Here is a 26,758-nt window from a genome sequence, read left to right as displayed (position 1 = left end):
TAAAGATAGTCCGAGGGTCTCCAAAGAGGCAAATGGTCGTTCAGGGCCACTTTCCAGTTGGTGAGAGGATGGTTCAGTTGCAGATGAACATGATAAGGGAATAACGTTTAGCCCAAGTTAAAGCCAGCAAAGTCCGATCAAGTGTAGGAAATAAAAACTGCAGATGCTGGTTTAAATCAAAAGTAGACACAAAATGCTGGAGTAACTCAGCGGGTCAGGCAGCATCTCGGGAGAGAAGGAATGGGTGGCGTTTCGGGTCCAGACCCTTCTTCAGACTGGATCAAGTCCGATCAAGGATCGTCCGAGCGTCACCAATGATTTAGGGCGTAGTTCAGCGCGGCTTTCGATCTGAAAGGATAATTAACGCTAATATCAAAAGCATTTTAAAGAGGAAATCGGAGCTCGGTGTCTGTTCACAAGAGACGGCAGATACTGGAATCTTCAACAAAAGACAAAGTGCTGGATTAACTCAGTGAGTCAGACAGCGTCTGTGGGGGGAACTGGACAGACGAGGTTTCAGATTGGGACCCTTCTTCATCTTGTCCGCCTCCTTGTTCTCCGCCTTTTCCTCGTCCTCCTAGATTACGTTCTTGTCACCGGCGCTGCTCTCGGGTCGGTGAAGTCACGCAGCATCCAAACCTGCTCGTTCTCTCTACCTAAGCCCCCTGCCCATCCCCCTCCCCCTCAACCCTCACTCACCCCTCACCCCGCCACGCCCCGGTGACTGTCCAAACTGACTAATCCAGCAATTATTTCTTCATTGTCGCGAAGTTTCAAGAGTTTTATTGTCATGTGTCTAGAGACGGAATAAATGAAATACTTGCAGGAGGCCAACAGATATGTTGATATATTACTCTGTAAATAAAAACATAATAAACCATGATGTACTTACTTCTGTGTTTATCTTCTTCTTACCATCCGCCAAGAAACAAATGGCCCTTCCTGATGGAGCAATGACCCACTTGTGACCTCTCCCAATTCCGTGAGCTGCCTTTGCCGCTCACACTGTTGTCCGCTCTCCACGTCGACATCGACATTGTTGTTGTCAGTGCAGGGTTCCTGACCTGACCATGAAGGCTCATTGTCTTGGCAGCGTTGCAGGGTCGGCCTGGCCAATCGTAGTACATCCCATTCTACGTCACAGACAGACCATTCAGTCCATCTTATCCTGTCAATTCTGCGGCACCAGATAAACCCCCTTCCACCCATTCACCGCACTGACCAACAATGTCCTGAACTCAATAGACCCACACGTGTTTCTCCAACAGCCCTCCCACCCCATAACACATACTCTCTGCTTCAACCACATCTGTGGTGGCACGTTCCATTTTCTCATTGCTGAATTCCTTAAGGAATATATTGAAGACCATTTTATTTTAAATATATATTTTTTTATATTTATTTTATCTTTGTCATTTCGTGCCTCCACAAGTAAAGATACTTTCTCCGTTCCCTCTTGGTCAAATTCATCACAAATCTAAAATTACACTATCCGATCATCACGGACATCTTACCCGGTTAAAACGTACAACCACAATTTGTCCAGTCTATCCCGTCAGTATGGTATCATTCTAATTATAATTTTAATATTTTCTCCCTTGATTCACTGTCTGCAATATATCTGCTTTGCCCTGTGAATCCGAGGGAGTGAGAGTTGGCAATGGGACTGTTTAACACCTTGTAATAAATAGGGTAAACTTCCTGGTTGCGAGGATGTCGACGGTCTGTCTCAGTCAATTCAGATTTATGTTTTATTTATTTCAGGAGGAAACTGATTGTAAGAGGAGGTAAGACTTGATATTGTCTGCCACTCCGCATGGACCCGTAACATATTTCCTAGAAAAATCATTGCTCAGTTTGTAATCAGCTATTAAATATTTGCAGGGTCAGAGGTGACGAGCAGCCACTGTCGGTGAGAGATGATTCCATACACGTTGAGAAATTCAACCATCTCTTTTTTTGTTGAAGACAGTTTTGAAGGAAACGTTTGACTCCATTAAACAAGGTAAAACATATAGATTTATTTCACTTTGTTTGTGAGATACATTGATGTTTTTAACAGATGCAAAGATTGGCCAGGATAACGGACTGAATGGTAATTAAAGTTTCATTCCAACACCAACTCAACGGGATGAGAAGCCTCACGCACATATGGTCAGCTGGAGATGTTCGACCCTCGAGCACATCCAACACAGGAACACGATACAACCAATACCTAGGCTGTTGGATAGGTCCTACAATGGGACTCGCACAGCCACACACACACACATCGAGATATGAGTTTGAATTCTACCACAGTGGCCAGGAAATTAAAATTAACTGAAATTATAATGATTAAAAGTAGGTATCAAGGTGATGTCCAGGATAGACATCAAGGTATATGGTGGTTCTTCAGAGGTGGAAATCTGTGCCACTAACCCTGTCTAACATGTCAGTGACTGCAGATTTAGGTTAACTCAAGTCTGCGCCCTGTTGGACTTTTAAAACTCGCAGTTTCATTCAAACTGCACATTGAAGCATTTGAGAGATCTGGGCCCATGACCTGAGCTATGAGAAACTCACACATTCTCATCGGCCTAGAAAAGATCCCCATAAACACATTCACGGGACAAAATGGCAGTTCGTGGGTACAACCTCCACAATCTACGATCCCTTTGTAACAAAGAATACATACAATAGACAATAGACAATAGACAATAGGTGCAGGAGTAGGCCATTCAGCCCTTCGAGCCAGCACTACCATTCAATGCGATCATGGCTGATCACTCTCAATCAGTACCCCGTTCCTGCTTTCTCCCCATACCCCCTCACTCCGCTATCCTTAAAAGCTCTATCCAGCTCTCTCTTGAAAGCATCCAACGAACTGGCCTCCACTGCCTTCTGAGGCAGAGAATTCCACACCTTCACCACTCTCTGACTGAAAAAGTTCTTCCTCATCTCCGTTCTAAATGGCCGACCCCTTATTCAGACGCAGTGAACTTAATTCATACATATACTGTAATTTTCCAACATTTTCACCACCTCCAACTGGATCCCACTACAGGCCACATCTTCCCATCTCCACCCCTTTCTGCAGAGACCATTCCATACGAAACGCCCTGGTCAACTGGTCCCTTCCCACCCAATCCACCCCCCCGTACTTTCCCATCACCGCAAGAGATGCAACACCTGTCCCTTTACCTCCCCCCCTCAACTTCATCCAAGGACCCAAACAGTCTTTCCATGTGAGGCAGAGGTTCACTTGCACCTCCTCCAACCTCATCTACTGTATCTGCTGTTCTTGGTGTCGACTTCCCTACATCGGCGAGACCAAGCGCAGGCTGGGCGATCATTTCGCTGAACACCTTCGCTCAGTCCGTCTTAACCTCCCTGATCTCCCGGTGGTTCAGCACTTCAACTCCCCCTCCCATTCCCAATATGTCCTTTCTGTCCTGGGCCTCCTCCATTGTCAGAGTGAAGAAGCAGCAAATTGAAGGAACGGCACCTCATATTTCGCTTGGGTAGTTTACACCCAGGCGGTATGAACATTGACTTCTCTAACTTCAAATAGCCCTTGCTTTCCTCTCTATCCCCTCCTCCTCCCCAGTTCGCCCACCAGCCTTTCTGTCTCCGACTACATTCCATATCTGTCCCACCCACTCCCCTGGCATCAGTCTGAAGAAGGGTCTCGACTCGAATCGTCGCCCATTCCGTCTATCCAGAGATGCTGCCTGGCCCGCTGAGTTACTCCAGCATTTTGGGTCTACCAGTGAATTTATTCATTCGACTAGTCCACAGGCATACAGCACACACTATCACCAACACACACCTTACGTGTGAGGACACGCCATGACTTACACAACCATCCATGAATACACTCGCCATCGCAGGACACATGCACCCACTGATATTTAATACGGCCATTACAATAACTCAGTCTGACGCACACATGTACCCAGGCGCAACTTCGCCATCCTCGTCTCCCATTTCGCTCTCCCCGTCCGCGACAACCAAAACATTTCACTTCCACTTCCCGGAAGAAAAGTAGCGGAAATGCCTTTCTCTTTTCCGTCTCGCGCAATTGTGGAAAATCCCCCACGTGAAACTTTCAGTTGTCCGCCCGCCTGTGCCCGAGGCCGAGCGGCCTCTCCTCCGGTCCCGGGGCCGCGCTGCCCGAGTCTCCCCCCGACCCCCGGGGACTCTTTGATTCTCTGCTTCTCCCCCGTCTCCGTCACCCTGGATGTGGAAACAGCGCATCCGCTGCTCGAGGTGTCTGAGGATCGGAAGAGGTTGGGAGAGACTGAGTCCCGGAGGAGTCTCCCTGACACCGGGAAGAGGTTCACAAACATTCTGTGTGCGCTGGGATCGGAGGGATTCACATCGGGGAGACATTACTGGGAGGTGGATGTGGCGGGGAGTGAGTACTGGAGTCTGGGAGTCGCCGCAGAGTCTGTGGAGAGGAAGCGACAGGTCGAACTGACCCCGGAGACTGGAGTCTGGAGCATCGAGCGGGATGGTAATGAACTTAATGCAGTCACCTCCCCTCCATCCCGTCTCCCCGCCGGTCCCCTCCCCGGGAGGGTGGGAGTTTATCTCAATAGACAATAGGTGCAGGAGTAGGCCATTCAGCCCTTCGAGCCAGCACCGCCATTCAATGCGATCATGGCTGATCACTCTCAATCAGTACCCCGTTCCTGCCTTCTCCCCATACCCCTCACTCCGCTATCCTTAAGCGCTCTATCCAGCTCTCTCTTGAAAGCATCCAACGAACTGGCCTCCACTGCCTTCTGAGGCAGAGAATTCCACACCTTCACCACCCTCTGACTGAAAAAGTTCTTCCTCATCTCCGTTCTAAATGGCCTACCTCTTATTCTCAAACTGTGGCCCCTTGTTCTGGACTCCCCCAACCTTGGGAACATGTTATCTGCCTCTAATGTGTCCAATCCCCTAATTATCTTATATGTTTCAATAAGATCCCCCCTCATCCTTCTAAATTCCAGTGTATACAAGCCCAATCGCTCCAGCCTTTCAACATACGACAGTCCCGCCATTCCGGGAATTAACCTAGTGAACCTACGCTGCACGTCCGGGACAGTTTCCTTTTACGACGCGGGCACCAAGTCCCATCTCCACTCCTTCACTGGGAATAAATTCACGGAGAAACTTTATCCTTTCTTTGGGCCTTGGCAAGAAACCCAGTGGCTGAGAATCTGCTCCGGTTCCGCTTCCGGTGTGTGAAAGGGTCGGGTCCCGGGACCGGCGTCAGGAGCGGGGCTCAGGGGCTGTGGGGCAGAAACCCGGTGGACAACAGGTCGGTGCTGAACGGCTCCCATTTAATTCCCAAATTCCGCGTCGTAAAACCCCAGTGAGCGCGGAAATAAAACCAGGGGGAATGTAAATGTGGGAAGAGTGAAATAAACAGCAACTGCATTTAGAAGTGTTGATCCGCCTCTTTTTTAAACGTGGGTGACCCCTGGCATCTCGATCTCATCAGGATGTTCCCAATGTTGGGGGAGTACAGAACAAGGGGCCACAGTTTAAGAATAAGGGGTAGGCCATTTAGAACTGAGATGAGGAAAAACTTTTTCAGTCAGAGAGATGTGAATCTGTGGAATTCTCTACCTCAGAAGGCAGTGGAGGCCAATTCTCTGAATGCATTCAAGAGAGAGCTGGATAGAGCTCTTAAGGATAGCGGAGTCAGGGGGTATGGGGAGAAGGCAGGAACGGGGTACTGATTGAGAATGATCAGCCATGATCACATTGAATGGCGGTGCTGGCTCGAAGGGCCGAAGGGCCTCCCCCTGCACCCATTGTCTATTGTCTATTGATCATAAATGGTCGGAAATCTTCATCGGGTTACGGAACAGTTGGACATTGAATAAATTTGACATTGCAGTTGAACTTATTAGAAGTGGAGAGAATCAATGGTGAACGGAGCAGGATTAAGCAATTCGGCCCTTCACGTCTACTCCGCCATTCAAACATGGCTGATCTATCTCTCCCTCCGAACCCCATTCTCCTGGCTTCTCCCCATAACCCTTGACATATGTACGATTCAAGAATCTGTCTATTTCTGCCTTAAAAATTATCCATTGACTTCGCCTCCACAGCATTCTGTGGCAAAGAAATCCACAGATTCACCAGCCTAGGACTCAAGATATTCCTCCTCAATTGCCGAAAGGAACATCTCACTAGGGCCCTGTACAACTGCAGAATGACCTCTTTGCTCCTATACTCATGAGACGAAGTGCTGTTCCTCGAGAACGCATGGAAACGTTCATTGTCCGTGGGATTCGGAGAGTTCTCGGAGTTTAACTTCACGAAGTAGAAACAAGGAACCGCAACATGCTGGAGTAACTCAGCGGCCAGGTAGCGTTCCTGAAGAACATGGATAGGCGAGGTTTCCGGACGGGATCCTTGTTGGGATAAAACATGGGTAGATGACGTTTCGGGTGCGGGTGCCGAGTTACTCCAGCACGTTGTGTAATTCTGTGAATCTGTGTGGCTTCTCGTCAAGCTCTCAAACACCCGTTTAAACTAGTCCCAGTTTAGCTCGCCCCGCTAAATCGCTTCAATCGTTACCAAAGAACAGAAGCAACTCTATTTTTTAGTGCGACTGATGTTGAATCAGTATGGATAGAAATGAGAAATTGTAAGGGTAAAAAGACCCTAATGGGAGTTATCTATAGGCCCCCAAACAGTAGCCTCGACATAGGGTGCAAGTTGAATCAGGAGATAAAATTGGCGTGTCAAAAATGTAATGCTACGGTGGTTATGGGAGATTTCAACATGCAGGTAGACTGGGAAAATCAGGTTGAAAATGGACCCCAGGAAAGAGAGTTTGTAGAGTGCCTTCAAGATGGATTCTTAGAACAGCTTGTACTGGAGCCTACCAGGGAGAAGGCAATTCTGGATTTAGTGTTGTGTAATGATCCTAATCTGATAAGGGGACTAGAGGTAAAGGAGCCATTAGGAGGCAGTGATCACAACATGATAAGTTTTACTCTGCAAATGGAAAGGCAGAAGGGAAAATCGGAAGTGTCAGTATTACAATATAGCAAAGGGGATTACAGAGGCATGAGGCAGGAGCTGGCCAAAATTGACTGGAAGGAGGCCCTAGCAGGGAAGACGGTAGAACAGCAATGGCAGGTATTCCTGGGAATAATGCAGAGGTTGCAGGATCAATTTATTCCAAATAGGTGGAAAGACTCTAAGGGAAGTAAGAGACACGTGTGGCTGACAAGGGAAGTCAGGGACAGCATAGAAATTAAGGAGAGGAAGTATAACATAGCAAAGAAGAGTGGGAAGACAGAGGATTGGGATTCTTTTAAAGAGCAACAAAAGTTAACTAAAAAGGCAATACGGGGAGAAAAGATGAGGTACGAGGGTAAACTAGCCAATAATATAAAGGAGGATAGCAAAAGTTTTTTTAGGTACGTGAAGAGGAAAAAATAGTCAAGGCAAATGTGGGTCCCTTGAAGACAGAAGCAGGGGAAATTTATTATGGGGAACAAAGAAATGGCAGACGAGTTAAAACGTTACTTTGGATCTGTCTTCACTGAGGAAGATACACACAATCTCCCAAATGTTCTAGGGGCCGGAGAACCTAGGGTGATGGAGGAACTGAAGGAAATCCACATTAGGCAGGAAATGGTTTTGGGTAGACTGATGGGACTGAAGGCTGATAAATCCCCAGGGCCTGTTGGTCTGCATCCCAGGGTACTTAAGGAGGTGGCTCTAGAAATAGTGGAAGCATTGGAGATCATTTTTCAATGTTCTATAGATTCAGGATCAGTTCCTGTGGATTGGAGGATAGCAAATGTTATCCCACTTTATAAGAAAGGAGGGAGAGATAACGGGTAATTATAGACCAGTTAGTCTGACATCAGTGGTGGGGAAGATGCTGGAGTCAATTATAAAAGACGAAATTGCTGAGCATTTGGATAGCAGTAACAGGATCGCTCCGAGTCAGCATGGGGAAGGGGAAATCATGCTTGACAAATCTACTGGAATTTTTTGAGGATGTAACTAGGAAAATTGACAGGGGAGAGTCAGTGGATGTGGTGTACCTCGACTTTCAGAAAGCCTTCGACAAGGTCCCACATAGGAGATTAGTGGGCAAAATTAGGGCACATGGTATTGGGGGTAGGGTACTGACATGGATAGAAAATTGGTTGACAGACAGAAAGCAAAGAGTGGGGATAAATGGGTCCCTTTCGGAATGGCAGGCAATGACCAGTGGGGTACCGCAAGGTTCGGTGCTGGGAACCCAGCTATTTACGATATACATTAATGACTTAGACGAAGGGATTAAAAGTACCATTAGCAAATTTGCAGATGATACTAAGCTGGGGGGTAGTGTGAATTGTGAGGAAGATGCAATAAGGCTGCAGGGTGACTTGGACAGGTTGTGTGAGTGGGCGGATACATGGCAGATGCAGTTTAATGTAGATAAGTGTGAGGTTATTCACTTTGGAAGTAAGAATAGAAAGGCAGATTATTATCTAAATGGTGTCAAATTAGGAGGAGGGGGAGTTCAACGAGATCTGGGTGTCCTAGTGCATCAGTCAATGAAAGGAAGCATGCAGGTACAGCAGGCAGTGAAGAAAGCCAATGGAATGTTGGCCTTCATAACAAGAGGAGTTGGGTATAGGAGCAAAGAGTTCCTTCTACAGTTGTACCGGGCCCTGGTGAGACCGCACCTGGAGTACTGTGTGCAGTTTTGGTCTCCAAATTTGAGGAAGGAAATTCTTGCTATGGAGGGCGTGCAGCGTAGGTTCACTAGGTTAATTCCCGGAATGGCGGGACTGTCGTATGTTGAAAGGTTGGAGCGATTGGGCTTGTATACACTGGAATTTAGAAGGATGAGAGGGATCTTATTGAAACATATAAGATAATTAGGGGATTGGACACATTAGAGGCAGGAAACATGTTCCCAATGTTGGGGGAGTCCAGAACAAGGGGCCACAGTTTAAGAATAAGGGGTAGGCCATTTAGAACGGAGATGAGGAAGAACTTTTTCAGTCAGAGAGTGGTGAAGGTGTGGAATTCTCTGCCTCAGAAGACAGTGGAGGCCAGTTCGTTGGATGCTTTCAAGAAAGAGCTGGATAGAGCTCTTAAGGATAGCGGAGTGAGGGGTATGGGGAGAAGGAAGGAACGGGGTACTGATTGAGAGTGATCAGCCATGATCGCATTGAATGGCGGTGCTGGCTCGAAGGGCTGAATGGCCTACTCCTGCACCTATTGTCTATTGTCTATTGAACCCGAGTATCGAGGAGAGGTCCGCGAGGTTAGAGCGAGAGCGTCCAAATTCCACACAGCGAGCACCAGTTCGAAGCCAACACTGGGTCGTTGGATCTGTGCGACGGCAGGTCATTTTAGCTGTACCACAATAGTGCCCGCATGCGATGGAAAACTAAAGGGCAGGCAACGGGAATGTCACAGTCACCCCCGGTGATGCTGCCTGACCTGCTGAGTTACTCCAGCATTTTGTGAATAAATACCCAGCTAACAATGGCCTGTTTCAGTTATCACCCTAACTTTATTTTGCATATTTTTCATTCTTGTGTTCTATATCTCTCTGCATCCTCGTCTATATCTATCGTTTCTCTTTCCGCTACCGCTCACTCTGAAAAAGGGTCTCGACCCGAAACGTCGCCCATTCCTTTTCTTCAGAGGTGCTGTCAGACCCGTTGAGTTACTCCAACGTTTAGTGTCTATCTTCGGTTTAAACCAGTATCTGCAGTTCCTTCCTACACATGTAGATTACACCGAGAGACGGTGGAACGCCACATTTCACCGGTGTTCGCACGTTACCATTTAACAGTCGCTCTAAATATATATTTCTCCATCGTTTCCCATCCACGTATGGCACCATTTTGGCCTTGCCCCCTATGTTCTGCTTTACACTGCCCCAGGTCCATATCTCTGGTATATTCACTTTCAAGACCTAACGGCCCCTCCCTCCTGTAAGATTAGTTGGAGGTTTGCTCGAACCCTTGCAGTTTAATGTGGATAAATGTGAGCTTATCCACTTTGGTGGTAAGAATAGGAAGGCAGATTATTATCTGAATGGTGTCAAGTTAGGAAAAGGGGACGTACAATGAGATCTGGGTGTCCGAGTGCATCAGTCACTGAAAGGAAGCATGCAGGTACAGCAGGCAGTGAAGAAAGCCAATGGCATGTTGGCCATCATAACAAGGGGAGTTGAGTATAGGAGCAAAGAGGTCCTTCTGCAGTTGTTCATTGCCCTAGTGAGAACGCACCTGGAGTGCTGTGTGCAGTTTTGTTTTCCAAATTTGAGGAGGGATATTCTTGCTATTGAGGGCGTGCAGCTTAGGTTCACTAGGTTAATTCCCGGAATTCTGGGACTGTCGTATGTTAAAAGACAGGAGCGAATTGACTTGAATACACTGGAATTTAGAAGGATGAGAGGGGATCTTATTGAAATATATAAGATTATTAAGGGATTGGACACGTTAGTGGCAGGAAACATGTTCCCAATGTTGGGGGAGTCCAGAACCAGGCGCCATAGTTTAAGAATAAGGGGTAGGCCATTGACAACGGAGATGAGGAAAAACCTTTTCACTCAGAGAGTTGTAAATCTGTGGAACTCTCTGCCTCAGAAGGCAGTGGAGGCCAATTCTCTGGATGCTTTCAAGAGAGAGCTAGATAGAGCTCTTAATGATAGCGGAGTGGGGGGGGGGGGGTATGGGGAAAAGGCAGGAACGGGGTAGTGTTTGAGAATGATCAGCCATGATCACATTGAATGTTGTTTGACTTCATACACTTCACTTCCAATTTCCATCCTGCCCTTAAATACACGTGGACTATCTCTGTTATCTCCCTCCCGTTTCTGGACCTCACCATCTCCATCACAGGAGACAGACTGGTGCCTGACATCTACTATAAACCCACTGACTCGCACAGCTATCTGGACTACACTTCTTCCCACCCGGTCACCTGCAAAAAGTCTATCCACAACTCCCAATTCCTCCGTCTACGCCGCATCTGCGCCCGGGATGAGGTCTTTTCACACTCGGGCATCAGAGATGTCCTAATTCTTCAGGAAACGGGGCTTCCCCTCTTCCATTATAGATGAGGCTCTCACTAGGGTCTCTTCTACATCCCGCAGCTCCGCTCTTGCTCCCCCTCCCCCAAACCGTAACAAGGACAGAATCCCCCTCGTTCTCACCTTCCACCCCACCAGCCAGCGGATCCAACAAATCGTCATCCAACATTTCCGTCACCTACAACGGGACCCCACCACTGGCCATATCTTCCCATCCCCTCCCCTTTCTGCGTTCCGCAGAGACCATTCCCTCCTTGTCCCTTGTCCACTCGTCCCTTCCTACACAAACCACCCCATCCCCGGGCACTTTCCCCTCAACCGCAGGAGATGCAACACCTGTCCCTTTACCTTCCCCCTCAACTCCATGCAAGGACCCAAACAGTCTTTCCAGGTGAGACAGAGGTTCACCTGCACCTCCTCCAACCGCATCTATTGCATCCGCTGCTCCAGATGTCAACTTATTTACATTGGCGAAACCAAACGCAGGCTCGGCGATCGCTTCGCTTAAAACCTGCGCTCAGTCCGCATTAGACAATCTGATCTCCCGGTGGCTGAGCACTTCAACTCCCCCTCCCATTCCCAGTCTGACCTTTCTGTCATGGGCCTCCTCCAGTGCCATAGTGAGTCCCACCGGGAATTGGAGGAACAGCACCTCATATTTTGCCTGGGCAGCTTGCAGCCCAGCGGTATGAACATCGACTCTGTCCCTCGCTTCCCCTCCTCTTCCCAGATCTCCCATTTTCTTCCTGTCTCCATCTATATCCTTCCTTTGTCCCGCTCCCTGACATCAGTCTGAAGAAGGGTCTCGACCCGAAACGTCGCCCATTCCTTCTCTCCTGAGATGCTGCCTGACCTGCTGAGTTACTCCAGCATTTTGTGAATAAATACCTTCGATTTGTACCAGCATTCGCAGTTATTTTATTACACATTGAATGGTGGTGCTGGCTCGAAGGGCTGAATGGCCTCCTCCTGCGTCTATTATCTATTGTCTATTGCAGTCAATTACCATTCATTATACGACGTGGCAGGGTGCGGAGTGGATAACGCGATACTGCAGGTATTCAGCCGCTCCCAAAACCAAATAGACTTCGAACCTTTGTGCCGGGAATTAAAATGGCTTCGAAAGACAAGGTCGAGAGTTTAACCGAGGAGGTAGTTTGTCCCATCTGCCTGGATTTCTTCACCGACCCGGTTATACTGGAGTGCGGGCACAACTACTGCCGCTCCTGTTTCACACAGAGTTGGGGCAGGGAGGGGAGAAACTCCTGCCCGGAATGCAGAGAGGAGTTTGCAGACCGCACCATCAAAGTCAATCGGGCCTTGGCGAGACTGTCTGAGAAAGCTCGAGCACTGAGCCTGAATACAGAAGAGAAGGGAAGTAAACTTTTCTGCGAGGAACATCAGGAAGAAATGAAGCTGTTTTGTGAAAATGACAAGAAACTGATCTGTCTGGTTTGTCGAGATGCGCTGGAACACAGAAACCACAGCTTGCAGCCGATTAAAGAAGCTGTTGACATCTACAAGGTCAATGCAAACAGATTTGTATCTTTATTTACCTTGTTCATTCTTTGTTGTCTAACGCCTTTATTCTTTGATCCCAGGCTCGGGTAAAATCGGCCTTAGAATCTGTCACGAAAAATAAATCTGATATCGAAGAAATAGAACAGCAACAACTACGAAAGATTTCCAAAGTTCGGGTGAGGCCTTTCTGTCTGGAATTTTTGTGCAGCGTTGCTCATTTTAATGTGTAGTGGACATGTTGGAACAATTGACTGCTGAAATTAGGTGCGTTGGGAGGAACTGCAGATGCTGGTTTAAACCGAAGATAGGCACAAAAAGCTGGAGTAACTCAGCGAGACTGGCAGCATCTCTGGAGAGAATGAATGGGTGATGTTTCGGGACGAGACCCTTCTTCAGACTGGTTAGAGATAAGGGAAACGAGGGACAGGGAGTAGATGATGATGCAGAGAAATAAAGAACAATGAATAAAAGATATGGAAACAAGTAACGACGATAAAGGAAACAGGCCATTGTTAGCTGTTTATGGGGTGAAAGGGAGAAGTTAGTGCAACTTGGGTGGGGGTGGGGGGGGAGGGGGGATAGAGAGAGAGGGAATGCCGGGGCTACCTGAAGTGAGAGAAGTCAATATTACTGGGCTGAAAGCTGCCCAAGCGAAATATGGGATGCTGTTCCTCTAATTTTGGAATTAGCCTCCCTCTGACAATGGAGGAGACCTAGGACAGAAAGGTCAGTGTGGGAATGGGAAGGAGAATTAAACTTCTTTGTTTCAGGAAAATGTGAGAGAATTTGATTGATTAGATAATTCTGAGAACCGGACACTGATGGGCTAACTGGTCACTTATTCTGTTAGCAAACACAATACAGAAATATATTATGTTAATCTTCAGCATTCATTTGACAGGAAGAGTCACACAGCCTTCAGTCCCATGTCACATCCCAGTTTGCTGAACTGCACCAGATTATCACGGAGAAAGAAAAGTACTTCCTCAAAGATATCCGCGAAGACGAGGAGCGGATTCTAAATCTAATGGAGAAAAATCTTCGGGAGATTCAAGAGAATTTAAATTCTACCCAGAAGGAACTCCTGCGTTTACAGGAACGGATGGAACAAAAAGACAGCGTGAAATTTCTAGAGGTAAGGAAGTCTATTTAAATTTGCTTCTATAAATGGGCACCATCACAAAATGGCGTCTGATATATTTGAAACAAATTCAACCATGTTGTCTATTGTCTATGCATCTGCAGTTCCTTCCTACACATCACTAACATCATATTCAATAGACAAGAGACAACAAGTGCAGAAGTAGACCATTCAGCCCTTCGAGCCAGCAACTCCATTCAATGTGATCATGGCTGATCATTCACAATCAGTACCCCGTTCCTTCCTTCTGCCCATACCCCATGACTCCACTTTCATTAAGAGCTCTATCTAACTCTCTCTTGAAAGCATCCAGAGAATTGGCCTGCACTGCCTTCTGAGGCACAGAATTCCACTGATTCACAACTCTCTGGCTGAAAAAGTTTGTCCTCATCTCCGCTCTAAATGGCCTATCCCTTATTCGGCTGAAACGCACACCCTGTCCAGACTATCCTGTCAGCATCGTGTAATTTTCAGAATAATTTTTATACTTCCTCCATCGGTTCTATGTCTGCAATATCATTATTCTTCTCTGTGTGTCATTGGGGGTGAGAATGGACAAATGGGAATTTTTAACACCTCGTAATAATCTGGGTGAAATTCGTGCTCTCAGTAGTTCTGCCTCGATCAATTCAGTCTTGTGTTTTATTTATTTCAGGAGGAAGCTGTTCGCAAGCAAAGGTAGGGCATGTTCTTCACTGAAATTCTGCATGTAACATATTTCCTCATAAACATCAATGCACAATTTGTAATCAGCTATTTAATATTTGCAGGACTAGTGATGAGTTCCATACATTGTCAGTGACAGATGGTGCCATAACGGCGGAAAAATTCAACCACCTCTTTTTGTTGAAGGCAGCGCTGATAGAAACGTTTGACTCCATTAAACAAGGTAAAACATATGGACTTATTTCACTTGGTTTGTGGGACACATTGATGTTTTTATGTGATGCAAAGATTGGTCAGGATAAGCACTGAATGGTAAATGGAGTTTCATTCCTGCACCAACCCACTGACTGAGAAGCCTCACGCACACATGGTCAGCTGGAGATGTTAGATCCTGGAACACAGGTAACACAGGAGCACAATAGACAATAGGTGCAGGAGGAGGCCATTTGGCCCTTCAAGCCAGAACCGCCATTCAATGTGATCATGGCTGATCATTCTCAACCAGTACCCCGTTCATGCCTTCTCCCCATACCCCCTGACTCCGCTATCCTTAAGAGCTCTATCTAGCTCTCTCTTGAATGCATTCAGAGAATTGGCCTCCACTGCCTTCTGAGGCAGAGAATTCCACAGATTCACAACTCTCTGACAGAAAAGGTTTTTCCTCATCTCAGTTCGAAATGGCCTACCCCTTATTCTTAAACTGTGGCCCCTTGTTCTGGACTCCCCCAACATTGGGAACATGTTTCCTGCCTCTAACGTGTCCAACCCCTTAATAATCTTAAAAGTTTCAATAAGATCCCCTCTCATCCTTATTAAGGCCAACATTCCATTGGCCTTCTTCACTGCCTGCTGTACCTGCATGCTTCCTTTCAGTGAATGATGCACTAGGACACCCAGATCTCGTTGTACGTCCACTTTTTATAACATGACACCATTCAGATAACACTCTGCCTTCCTATTCTTACCACCAAAGTGGATAACCTCACATGTATCCACATTAAACTGCATCTGCCATGCATCCGCCCACTCACACAACCTGTCCAAGTCACCCTGCAAACTCATAGCATCTTCCTCACAGTTCACACTACCACCCAGCTTTGTATCATCTGCAAATTTGCTAATAGTACTTTTAATCCCTTCATCCAAGTCATTAATGTATATTGTAAATAGCTGCGGTCCCAGCACCGAACCTTGCGGTATCCCACTAGTTACTGCCTGCCATTCTGAAAGGGACCCATTTATCCCCACTCTTTGCTTTCTTTCTGTCAACCAATTTTCTATCCATGTTAGTACCCTACCTCCAATACCTTGCGCTCTAATTTTGCTCACTATTGTCCTATGTGGGACCTTGTTGAAGGCTTTCTGAAAGTCAAGGTACACCACATCCACCAGCTCTCCCCTGTCCATTTTCCCAGTTACATCCTCAAAGAATTCCAGAAGATTAGTCAAGCATGATTTCCCCTTCGTGAAACCATGCTGACTCTGAACGATCCTGTTACTGCTATCCAAATGCTCCGCAATTTTGTATTTTATAATTTACTCCAACATCTTCCCCACCACTGATGTAAGATGAACTGGTCTATAATTTCCCGTTGTCTCTCTCCCTCCTTTCTTAAAATTTGGACAACATTAGCTACCCTCCAATCCACAGGAATTGATCCTGAATCTATAGAACATTGGAAAATGATCACCAATGCGTCTACAATTTCCAGCGCCACCTCCTTAAGTACTCTGGGATGCAGACCATCAGGCCCTGGGGATTTATCAGCCTTCAGTCCCATCAGTCTACCCAACACCATTTCCTGCCTAATGTGGATTTCCTTCAGTTCCTCCGTCACCCAAGGATCTCTTGCCACTAGAACATCTGGGAGATTGCTTGTATCTTCCTTAGTGAAGACAGATCCAAAGTACCGGTTCAACTCGTCTGCCATTTCCTTGTTCCCCATAATAAATTCCCCTGCTTCTGTCTTCAAGGGACCCACGTTTGCCTTGACTATTTGTTTTCCTCTTTACATACCTAAAAAGCTTTTACTATCCTCCTTTATATTATTCGCTAGTTTTCCCTCGTACCTCATATTTTCTCCCCGTATTGCCTTCTTGGTCATCTTCTGTTGCTCTTTAAAAGAGTCCCAATCCTCTGGCTTCCCACTCTTCTTTGCATGGTTGTACTTCTTCTCTTTTATTTTTATGCTGTCCTTGACTTCCCTTGTCAGCCACGGGTGCCTCTTACTCCCTTTAGAATCTTTCCTCCTCTTTGGGATAAATTGATCCTGCAACTTCTGCATTATTCCCAGGAATACCTGCCATTGCTGTTGCACCATCTTCCCTGCTAGGGCCTCTTTCCAGTCAATTCTGGCCAGCTCCTGCCTCATGCCTCTGTAATCCCCTTTGCTATACTGTAATACTGACACTTCCGATTTTCCCTTCTCCCTCTCAATTTGTAGAGTAACTCTTATCATATTGTGATCACTGCCTCCTAATGGCTCTTTTACATAGAGTCCCCTTATCAGATCAGGTTCATTACACAACACTAAATCCATAATTGCCTTTTCCCTACTAGGCTCCAGTACAAACTGTTCTAAGAATCCATCTTGGAGACACTCCACAAACTCCCTTTCCTGGGGTCCGTTACCAACCTGATTTTCCCAGTCTACCTGCATGTTGAAATCTCCCATAACCACCGTAGCATTATATTTCCGACATGCCAATTTTAGCTCCTGATTCAACTTGCACCCTATGTCGAGGCTACTGTTTGTGGGCCTGTACAATTTTACCCTTACAATTCCTCATTTCTATTCATACTGATTCTACATCTCCTGATTCTATGTCAAGGGAGGGTAATATCATTCCTCACCAACAGAGTGACCCCACCCCATCTGCCCACCTGTGTCTTTTCTATACGTTGTGTACCCCTGAATATTCAGTTCCCAGCCCTGGCCCTCTTGTAGCCATGTCTCAGTGATTCCCAAGACATCATACTTGCCAATGTCTAACTGTGCCTCAAGCTCATCCACTTTATTTTTTATACTTCGCGCATTTAAATACAACACTTTAATTTCGGTATTCACCTCTCCTCTCACACCGGTGACAATTGGCCCTGACCGTACTCTCTTACCCCTTCAGGAACTTCCCTTCCCATTCATTCGAGAGTCCTTTGCAATTTCTGCTCTATTCGCTTCCCCGTTAACTCCATCTTCATATTCCCAGTTTGTCAACCCCTCCCCCCCCCACTACTTAGTTTAGTCAAGTCAAGTCAAGTCAAGTCAAGTCAAGTCAAATTTATTTGTCACATACACATACTCGATGTGCAGTGAAATGAAAGTGGCAATGCCTGCGGGTTGTGCACAAAAATAATTACAGTTACAGCATATAAATAAAGTTAATAAGTTACTAAACATAGCACAAAAAGTGCCGACAAAAATTTAGTCTCTGGGGTTATCAAAGTTGACAGTCCTGATGGCCTGTGGGAAGAAGCTCCGTCTCATCCTCTCCGTTTTCACAGCGTGACAGCGGAGGCGTTTGCCTGACCGTAGCATCTGGAACAGTCCGTTACTGGGGTGGCAGGGGTCCCTCATGATCTTGCTTGCTCTGGATCTGCACCTCCTGATGTATAGGTCCTGCAGGGGGACGAGTGTAGTTCCCATGGTGCGTTCTGCCGAACGCACTACTCTCTGCAGGGCCATCCTGTCCTGGGCAGAGCTGTTCCCAAACCAGACTGTAATGTTGCCGGACAGGATGCTCTCTACAGCCCCAGAGTAGAAGCAATGAAGGATCCTCAGCGACACTCTGAATTTCCTCAGTTGTCTAAGGTGGTAAAGGCGCTGCTTAGCCTTACCCACCAGTGCGGCAATGTGCGTTGCCCACGTCAGATCCTCTGCGATGCGGACTCCCAAGTATTTGAAACTGCTCACCCTATCCACAATAGACCCATTTATCTCCAGTGGCGTGTACGTCCTTGGATGTTTAGCCCTTCTGAAGTCCACAATCAGCTCCTTTGTTTTAGTGACATTCAAGAGGAGGCTATTGTCCTGACACCAGAGTGCCAGATCAGCCACCTCCTCCCGGTAGGCCTTCTCATCGTTGTTGGAGATCCGGCCCACCACCACAGTGTCATCAGCAAACTTGATGATGGAGTTTGAGCTGAACCTGGCCCTACAGTCATGTGTGTACAGGGAGTACAGTAGGGGGCTAAGGACGCAGCCCTGGGGGGATCCTATGTTCAGGGTGAGGGAGCTAGATGTGTGTTCCCCCATCCTGACCACTTGGGGCCTGGCAGTGAGAAAGTCCAGGACCCAGGCACACAGAGGGGTGCTAAGCCCCAGTTCCAGCAGCTTCTCAACCAGTCTGCTGGGGACTATTGTGTTGAATGCTGAACTAAAGTCAATGAACAGCAGCCACACTTGTAGCACTAGCAAACCTGCCTGCCAGAATGTTGGTCCCCCTGCTGTTAAGGTGTAACCCGTCCCTTTTGTACAGGTCACCCCTACCCCAGAAGAGATCCCAGTGGTCTAGAAATCTGCCCGTGTGCACAACTATGTCCGGTTGATCGCCTTCCCTTGCTAGGATGTTCTGAAGCCACTCCGTAATGTCTTGAACCCTGGCACCAGGGAGGCAACAGACCATCCTTGAGTCCCACCTGCCGCCACAGAATCTACTGTCCGTACCTCGAACAATGCAGTCACCCACTACTAGATCACAGGTTAGGCAGATATAACAAATACCCAGCCTGATGGATGAACCAATGCATCCCGACCCACCCACACCGCAGAAACACGCTGATCTATGAGTTTGAATTCTACCACGGTAGCCGGGAAATTGGAAGTAACGGAATAAAATTATAATGAACAATGAATGAGCAGTATTGCCATGAGGATACGAGGGTGTCCTGTGCAGATCTGTGCCATGGGCCCTGCCTAACTATCGTTGACTCTGGTTGACTCAGGTCTGCCCCCTGTTGGACCCTTGAGCCGCACAGACTTTCTCAAACCCCACACTGATGCTTTGTAAGAACGAGACTGGATAGATCTCGGACCAAGATCTAGTCTCGGAACAGCACGCACAGTTTCATCGGCCTGACATAGATACCCTTAAACACATTCACAAGGAAAAAATCCTGTTCGTGGGCACAACCTCCTCAATTTACGTTCCCACTGTGAACTGGAATTGATAATCTTTAGACACAATGAATATATTTACTTGAGTAACCCACAGACTCTGTAGTAACATACGCTAAGAGTCAGGAAATTATGTTTCACCTTTACAGGACATTCATATTATTTCATATTTCAGATACAGCGCGGAAACAGGCCTTTTCGGCCCACCAAGTCCGCGCCGCCCAGCGATCCCCGCACATTAACACTATCCTACACACACTCGGGACAATTTTTACATTTACCCAGTCAAATTAACCTACATACCTGTACGTCTTTGGAGTGTGGGAGGAAACCGAAGATCTCGGAGAAAACCCACGCAGGTCACGGGGACTTAGGCATAATTTGGAGTATTTTGTGCAGTTCTGGTCGTCCCTTTGCAGGAAGAATGTGGATGCCTTGGGAAATGTGCAGAAGAGATTTTCCAGAATGCTGCCTGGATTAGAGGGCATTAGTTATGAGGAGAGGTCAGATACATGTGCTTGTCAAAGGCTGAGGGGAAACTGATATAATTGACAAGGTTCCACATGGATGGTTGATTAAGAAGGTTAAATCGTTGGGTATTAATAGTGAGGTTGCAAGATGGATTCAACAATGGCTGAATGGGAGATACCAGAGGGTAATGGTTGACAACTGTATGTCAGGTTGGAGGCTAGTGTCTAGTGGAGTACCCCAAGGATCTGTGTTGGGTCCACTGTTGTTTGTCATTTACATTAATGATCTGGATGATGGTGTGGCAAATTGGATTAGTAAGTATGCAGATGATACTAAGATAGGTGGTGTAGTTAATAATGAAGTAGATTTTCAAAGTCTACAGAGAGACTTGGGCCTTTTGGAAGGGTGGGCTGAAAGATGGCAGATGGAGTTTAATGCTGATAAGTGTGAGGTGCTGCATTTTGGTAGGACAAATCAAAATAGGACGTACAGGGTAAATGGTAGGGAATTGAGGAATGCAGTGGAACAGAGGGATCTGGGAATAACTGTGCATTGTTCCCTGAAGGTGGAATCTCATGTGGATAGGGTGGTGAAGAAGGCGTTTGGTATGCTTGCCTTTATAAATCAGAGCATCGAATATAGAAGTTAGGATGTAATGTTGAAATTGTACAGGGCATTGGTGAGGCCGAATATGGAGTATGGTGTGCAGTTCTGGTCGCCAAATTATAGGAAGGATGTCGACAAAATGGAGAGGGTACAGAGGAGATTTACTAGAATGTTGCCTGGGTTTCAGCACTTAAGCTACAGAGAGAGGTTGAACAGGTTGGGTCTTTATTCTTTGGAGCGTAGGGATTTGAGGGGGGATTTGATAGAGGTTTTAAAAATTTTAAGAGGGACGGACAGAGTTGACGTGGGTAGACTTTTCCCTTTGAGAGTGGGGAAGATTCCAACAAGGGGACGTAACTTCAGAATTAAGGGACAAAAGTTTAGGGGTAACATGAGGGGTAACTTCTTTACTCAGAGGGTGGTGGCTGTGTGGAATGAGCTTCCGGTGGAAGTGGTGGAGGCAGGCTCGATTTTATTATTTAAGAGTAAATTGGATAGGTATATGGATAGGAGGGGATTGGAGGGTTATGGTCTGAGAGCAGGTAGATGAGACTAGGTCAGAGAAAGTGGTCGGCGTGGACTGGTAGGGCCGAACGGGCCTGTTTCCATGCTGTAATTGTTATATGGTTACATGGTTATAATTATTTTAAATTATGAGAGGCATAGACAGGGTTGACAGTCAGAACCCTTTTCGCAGAGTGGAATTGTATGGACAATAGACAATAGATGCCACCTCCTACAACGGGAGCATGTTCCAGGTATCAACTACTCTCTGTGCAAGAGATTTATCCCTCACATCTATATACTAAAACTCTCGCTTGTTTGTTTGTTTGTTCCTGAACTACAGCCAAAACGGTACACGATCGCGCGACAATTTTAGGCCCAACTTACTCACCGTCGTCCCTTTGGTGCTAATGGAAGGAGTTTCATTGAAATCAGTGCTATATATTTAAAGTTATTCACATTTTTAAGTTTAAATCTATCTCCTAGGGAGGGAGGGGGTTGAGGGGGATGGAGTAGGGGGGAGGGAAAGGAGGGAGGGGAAGGGAGGGTTCGTGGAGGGAGAGGGTTGGAGGAGGGAAGGGGAAGGGGGGGCAGAGGAGATGGTGCTGCACCAACGCAGTAGAGGTTTGGGCCCACTTGGTCTAGTCTTCTTTAAAACTCCTTCCTCTCACTTTAAACCAATAACCTTGTTTTTGATACCATTAAGATGGGGAACTGAATCTGACTAACTACCCCCTCTCTGTCTCTCGTAAACTTGTAAAGTTCTCCCAGTTCTCCAAATCAGCATTATTCAAGTCCTCCAATGGTGAATCTCCTTTGCACTCTCTCAAGCACAGTCACATCTTTCCTCATTTCTAATTACCTCCAGTAAACATTTAACTCCTCAACTGCCCCGCCAATCTAGCCCCCATTTTCACCACCATAAGCAAAAGCACTCAATATCACGCCCGCACACCCATCCGCCCACCATTTCTCCTATCTCCTCTCTCCCAATTCCATCTGCTTGCCCACGACATATCAGCATGGAGGCAACCAATGGAGGCAACTTCCCGGTGAATCTCCTTTGCAATCTCTCCAGCACAGTCACATCTTTCCCCCTGTATTACCAAAATATAACGACCTGATTTTTAATTACCTCCAGTAGACATTTAACTCCTCAACTGTCCCGCCAATCAAGCCTCCATTTTCACTCAATATCACGCCGGCACACCCATCTGCCCACCATTTCTCCTACCTCCTCTCTCCCAATTGCATCTGCTTGCCCACGACATACCCCAACTCTCGCCTCTACCTCGGGAGACATGATCCGGGAAGGATTTCTGTTGTCCATCTTACGTGGTAGGGGGAGGGGAAAAGAAAACTCCGGACAAATTTTCAGTTGTCCGCTCGCCTGTGCCTGAGGCCGAGCGGCCTCTCCCCCGGTCCCGGGGCCGCGCTGCCCGAGTCTCCCCCCGACCCCCGGGGACTCTCTGATTCTCTGCTTCTCCCCCCAGTCTCCGTCACCCTGGATGTGGAAACAGCGCATGCGCAGCTCGAGGTGTCTGAGGATCGGAAGAGGGTGAGACGGACCTGGACCCGGAGGAGTCTCCCTGACACCGGGAAGAGGTTTACACACTGGCCGTGTGTGCTGGGATCGGAGGGATTCACATCGGGGAGACATTACTGGGAGGTGGAGGTGGCGGGGAGTGAGTACTGGAGTCTGGGAGTCGCCGCAGAGTCTGTGGAGAGGAAGGGAGAGGACACACCGACCGTTGGAGTCTGGAGCATCTGGCGGGGGGATGACGTGTTTGTTGCATTCACCTCCCCTCGATCCCGTCTCCCCGCCCGTCCCATCCCCGGGAGGGTGGGAGTTTATCTCAGTTACGAGTCCGGGACAGTTTCATTTTATGACGCGGGCACCAAGTCCCATCTCCACTCCTTCACCGGGAATAAATTCACGGAAAAACTTTATCCTTCCTTCGGGATCTGGGATGTAAACCAGTGGCTGAGAATCTGCTCCGGTTCCGCTCCGTGTCAGTAATTAACAAATTCTATCAATCCTTCACCAGCACCGGGAATATAGTTAAATCACCTCGGTTCTTTTAGATGTTAAACAAGTCTGTTCTGGGAATCGATGACCATAAAATTCCTAGACTGCCGCCTGTGATGATAATAATAATAATAATAATGATAATAAATAAATTCATTTAATTGTCCCACACCGTGGAAATTTACAGTGTTGCAGCAGCAAAGTGAATAACAGGAGACATTCATTATCAATAAAAATAAAGACGTATAAATTGTGATCAGTTTACTGTGTATTCCTTAACTGTTGACTGGTCTGGTGGGAGCAGTGCTGTTTGTGCAGTCTCACAGCAGCGGGAAGGAAGGACCTCCGATATCTCTCCTTCACTTAAATATACCTGGACTATCTCCGACATCTCCCTCCTGTTTCTGGAGCTCACCATCTCCATCACAGGAGACAGACTAGTGACTGACATTTACTATATACCCACCGACTCGCACAGCTATCTGGACTACATTTCTTCCCACCCGGTCCCCTGCAAAAAGTCTATCCCCTACTCCCAATTCCTCCGTCTACGCGGCATCTACGCCCGGGATGAGGTGTTTCACACTAGGGCATCAGAGATGTCCTCGTTCTTCAGGAAACGGGGCTTCCCCTCCTCCACTATCGATGAGGCTTTCACTAGGGTCTCTTCTACATCCCGCAGCTCCGCTCTTGCTCCCCCTCCCCCCACTCGCAACAAGGACAGAATCCCCCTCGTTCTCACCTTCCACCCCACCAGCCAACGGATCCAACATATCATCCACCAACATTTCCGTCACCTACAATGGGACCCCACCACTGGCCATATCTTCCCATCCCCTCCCCTCTCTGCGTTCCGCAGAGACCGTTCCCTCCGTAACTCCCTGGTCCACTCATCCCTTCCTACCCAAACCACCCCAACCCCAGGCACTTTCCCCTGCAACCGCACGAGATGCAACACCTGTCCCTTTACCTCCCCCCTCAACTCCATGCTAGGACCCAAACAGTCTTTCCAGGTGAGACAAAGGTTCACCTGCACCTCCTCCAACCTCATCTATTGCATCCACTGCTCTAGATGTCAACTTATTTACATCGGCGAAACCAAGCGCAGGCTCGGCGATCGCTTCGCTGAACACCTGCGCTTGGTCCGCATTAACAAAACTGATCTCCCGGTGGCCGAGCACTTCAAATCCCCCTCCCATTCCCAGTCTGACCTTTCTGTCATGGGCCTCCTCCAGTGCCATAGTGGGGCCCACCGGAAATTGGACGAACAGCACCTCATATTTCGCCTGGGCAGTTTGCAGCCCAGTGGTATGAACGTCGACTTATAACCATATAACCATAATAACAACTACAGCATGGAAACAGGCCCGTTCGGCCCTACCAGTCCATGCCGACCACTCTCTCTGACCTAGTCTCATCTACCTGCTCTCAGACTATAACCTTTTAATCCCCTCTGATCCATATACCTATCCAATTTACTCTTAAATAATAAAATCGAGCCTGCCTCCACCACTTCCACCGGAAGCCCATTCCATACAGCCACCACCCTCTGAGTAAAGAAGTTACCCCTCATGTTACCCCTAAACTTTTGTCCCTCAATTCTGAAGCTATGTCCCCTTGTTGGAATCTTCCCCACTCTCAAAGGGAAAAGCCTACCCACGTCAACTCTGTCCGTCCCTCTTCAAATTTTAAAAACCTCTATCAAGTCCCCCCTCAACCTTCTACGCTCCAAAGAATAAAGACCCAACCTGTTCAACCTCTCTGTAGCTTAAGTGCTGAAACCCAGGCAACATTCTAGTAAATCTCCTCTGTACCCTCTCCATTTTGTCGACATCCTTCCTATAATTTGGCCACCAGAACTGCACACCATACTCCAGATTCGGCCTCACCAATGCCCTGTACAATTTTAACATTACATCTCCAACTTTAGATAGTCCCTCTGTCCCTCACTTCCCCTCCCCCTTCCCAGATCTCCCTCTATCTTCCTGTCTCCACCTATATCCCTCATTTGTCCCGCCCCCCTGACATCAGTCTGAAGAAGGGTCTCGACCCGAAACGTCACCCATTCCTTCTCTCCCGAGATGCTGCCTGACCTACTGAGTTACACCAGCATTTTGTGAAAAAATCGATTTGTACCAACATCTGCAGTTATTTTCTTATATTATCTTGCAATACAATACAATATATCTTTGCAGTCATTGTACAGGGGTACAACGAGATTGGGAATGCGCCTCTCATACGATGAAATAATTTAAACAACAACTGCCCAACGAGACAAATTGTAACAGTTTTAAAACAGAATAAAGTGCAAGTAGATCTGTGCCGGTTCACTGTGCGATGTGACCATCCGGCTCAGCAGGGCCGGTTCATAGCAGCTATGGCCCTGGGGATGAAGCTGTTCCTGAGTCTGGAGGTGCGGGCGTAGAAGGCCTTGTATCGTCTGCCCGATGGTAGAAGTTCGAACAGACTGTTGCAGGGGTGTGAAGAGCCTTTGTGGAAGCTGGTGGCTTTTCTGAGGCATCGTGTGTTGTAGATGCCCTCCAAGGCTGGTAGCTGTGTTCCGATGGTCCTCTGAGCACTATGGACTACTCGCTGAAGAGCTTTCCTTTCTGCCTCCGTGCAGCTGAGGTACCACACAGGGATGCCATGTGTTAGGTTGCTCTCTATGGTGCAGCAGTAGAATGTCGTCAGCAGCTGTTGGGGTAGACCAGACGTCCTCAGTGTTCTTAGGTAAAGACTGCACATGATTACAATCGAGCAATTCACAGTGCACACGTAAACGATAAAGAGAATAACGTTTAGTGCAAGATAAAGTCCAGTAAAGTCCGATTAAAGAAAGTCCGAGGGTCTCCAAAGAGGCAAATGGTCGTTCAGGGCCACTTTCCAGTTGGTGAGAGGCTGGTTCAGTTGCAGATGAACATGATAAGGGAATAACCTTTAGTCCAAGTTAAAGCCAACAAAGTCCGATCAAGTGTAGGAAATAAAAACTGCAGATGCTGGTTTAAATCGAATGTAAACACAAAATGCTAGAGTAACTCAGCGGGTCAGGCAGCATCTCAGGAGAGAAGGAATGGGTGACGTTTCGGGTCGAGACCCTTCTTCAGACTGGATGAAGTCCGATCAAGGATCGTCCGAGCGTCACCTATGAGATAGGGCAGTAGTTCAGCGCGGCTTTCGATCTGAAAGGATAATTAACGCTAATATCAAAAGCATTTATTATCCCAAGTTAAAGAGGAAATCGGAGCTCGGTGTCTTTGTAGTCACAAGAGACTGCAGATGCTGGAATCTTCAACAAAAGACAAAGTGCTGGAGTAACTCAGTGAGTCGGACAGCGTCTGTAGAGGGAACTGGACAGACGAGGTTTCAGATTGGGACCCTTCTTCAGCTTGTCCGCCTCCTTGTTTCTTTCGCCTTTTCCTCATCCTCCTAGATTGCGTTCTTGTCACCGGCGCTGCTCTCCGGACGGTGTCCAAATCTGCTCGTTCTCTCGACCTAAGCCCCCGACCACGACCCCTCCCCCTCACACCCTCACCCCGCTACGCCCCGGTAACTGTCCAACAACCAATAAGAAAGGCAATGGGATGTTGCCTTCATTACGAGAGGATTTGAGTTGAGCAAGGAGGTCCTGCTGCAGTTGTACAGGGCCCTGGCGAGAC

The 26,758-nt window shown here is 47.4% G+C and overlaps 1 protein-coding gene across 1 annotated transcript in view; it reads left to right on the top strand.

Moving 5' to 3' along the window:
• Nucleotides 1-26,758, top strand: part of LOC144602806 (uncharacterized) — a 92,082-nt gene that overhangs the window by 51,860 nt on the left and 13,464 nt on the right. Inside the window, 3 exon segments of the mRNA XM_078415930.1 lie at nt 5,171-5,253; nt 12,652-12,747; nt 14,565-14,601. Of these exon segments, the coding sequence (XP_078272056.1) occupies nt 5,171-5,253; nt 12,652-12,747; nt 14,565-14,601 (216 nt within the window).

The sequence above is a fragment of the Rhinoraja longicauda genome, chromosome 19 (genome assembly GCF_053455715.1).
Source record: "Rhinoraja longicauda isolate Sanriku21f chromosome 19, sRhiLon1.1, whole genome shotgun sequence".
Lineage (NCBI taxonomy): Eukaryota > Metazoa > Chordata > Chondrichthyes > Rajiformes > Arhynchobatidae > Rhinoraja > Rhinoraja longicauda.
This window is presented reverse-complemented; position numbering and strand designations above follow the sequence as displayed.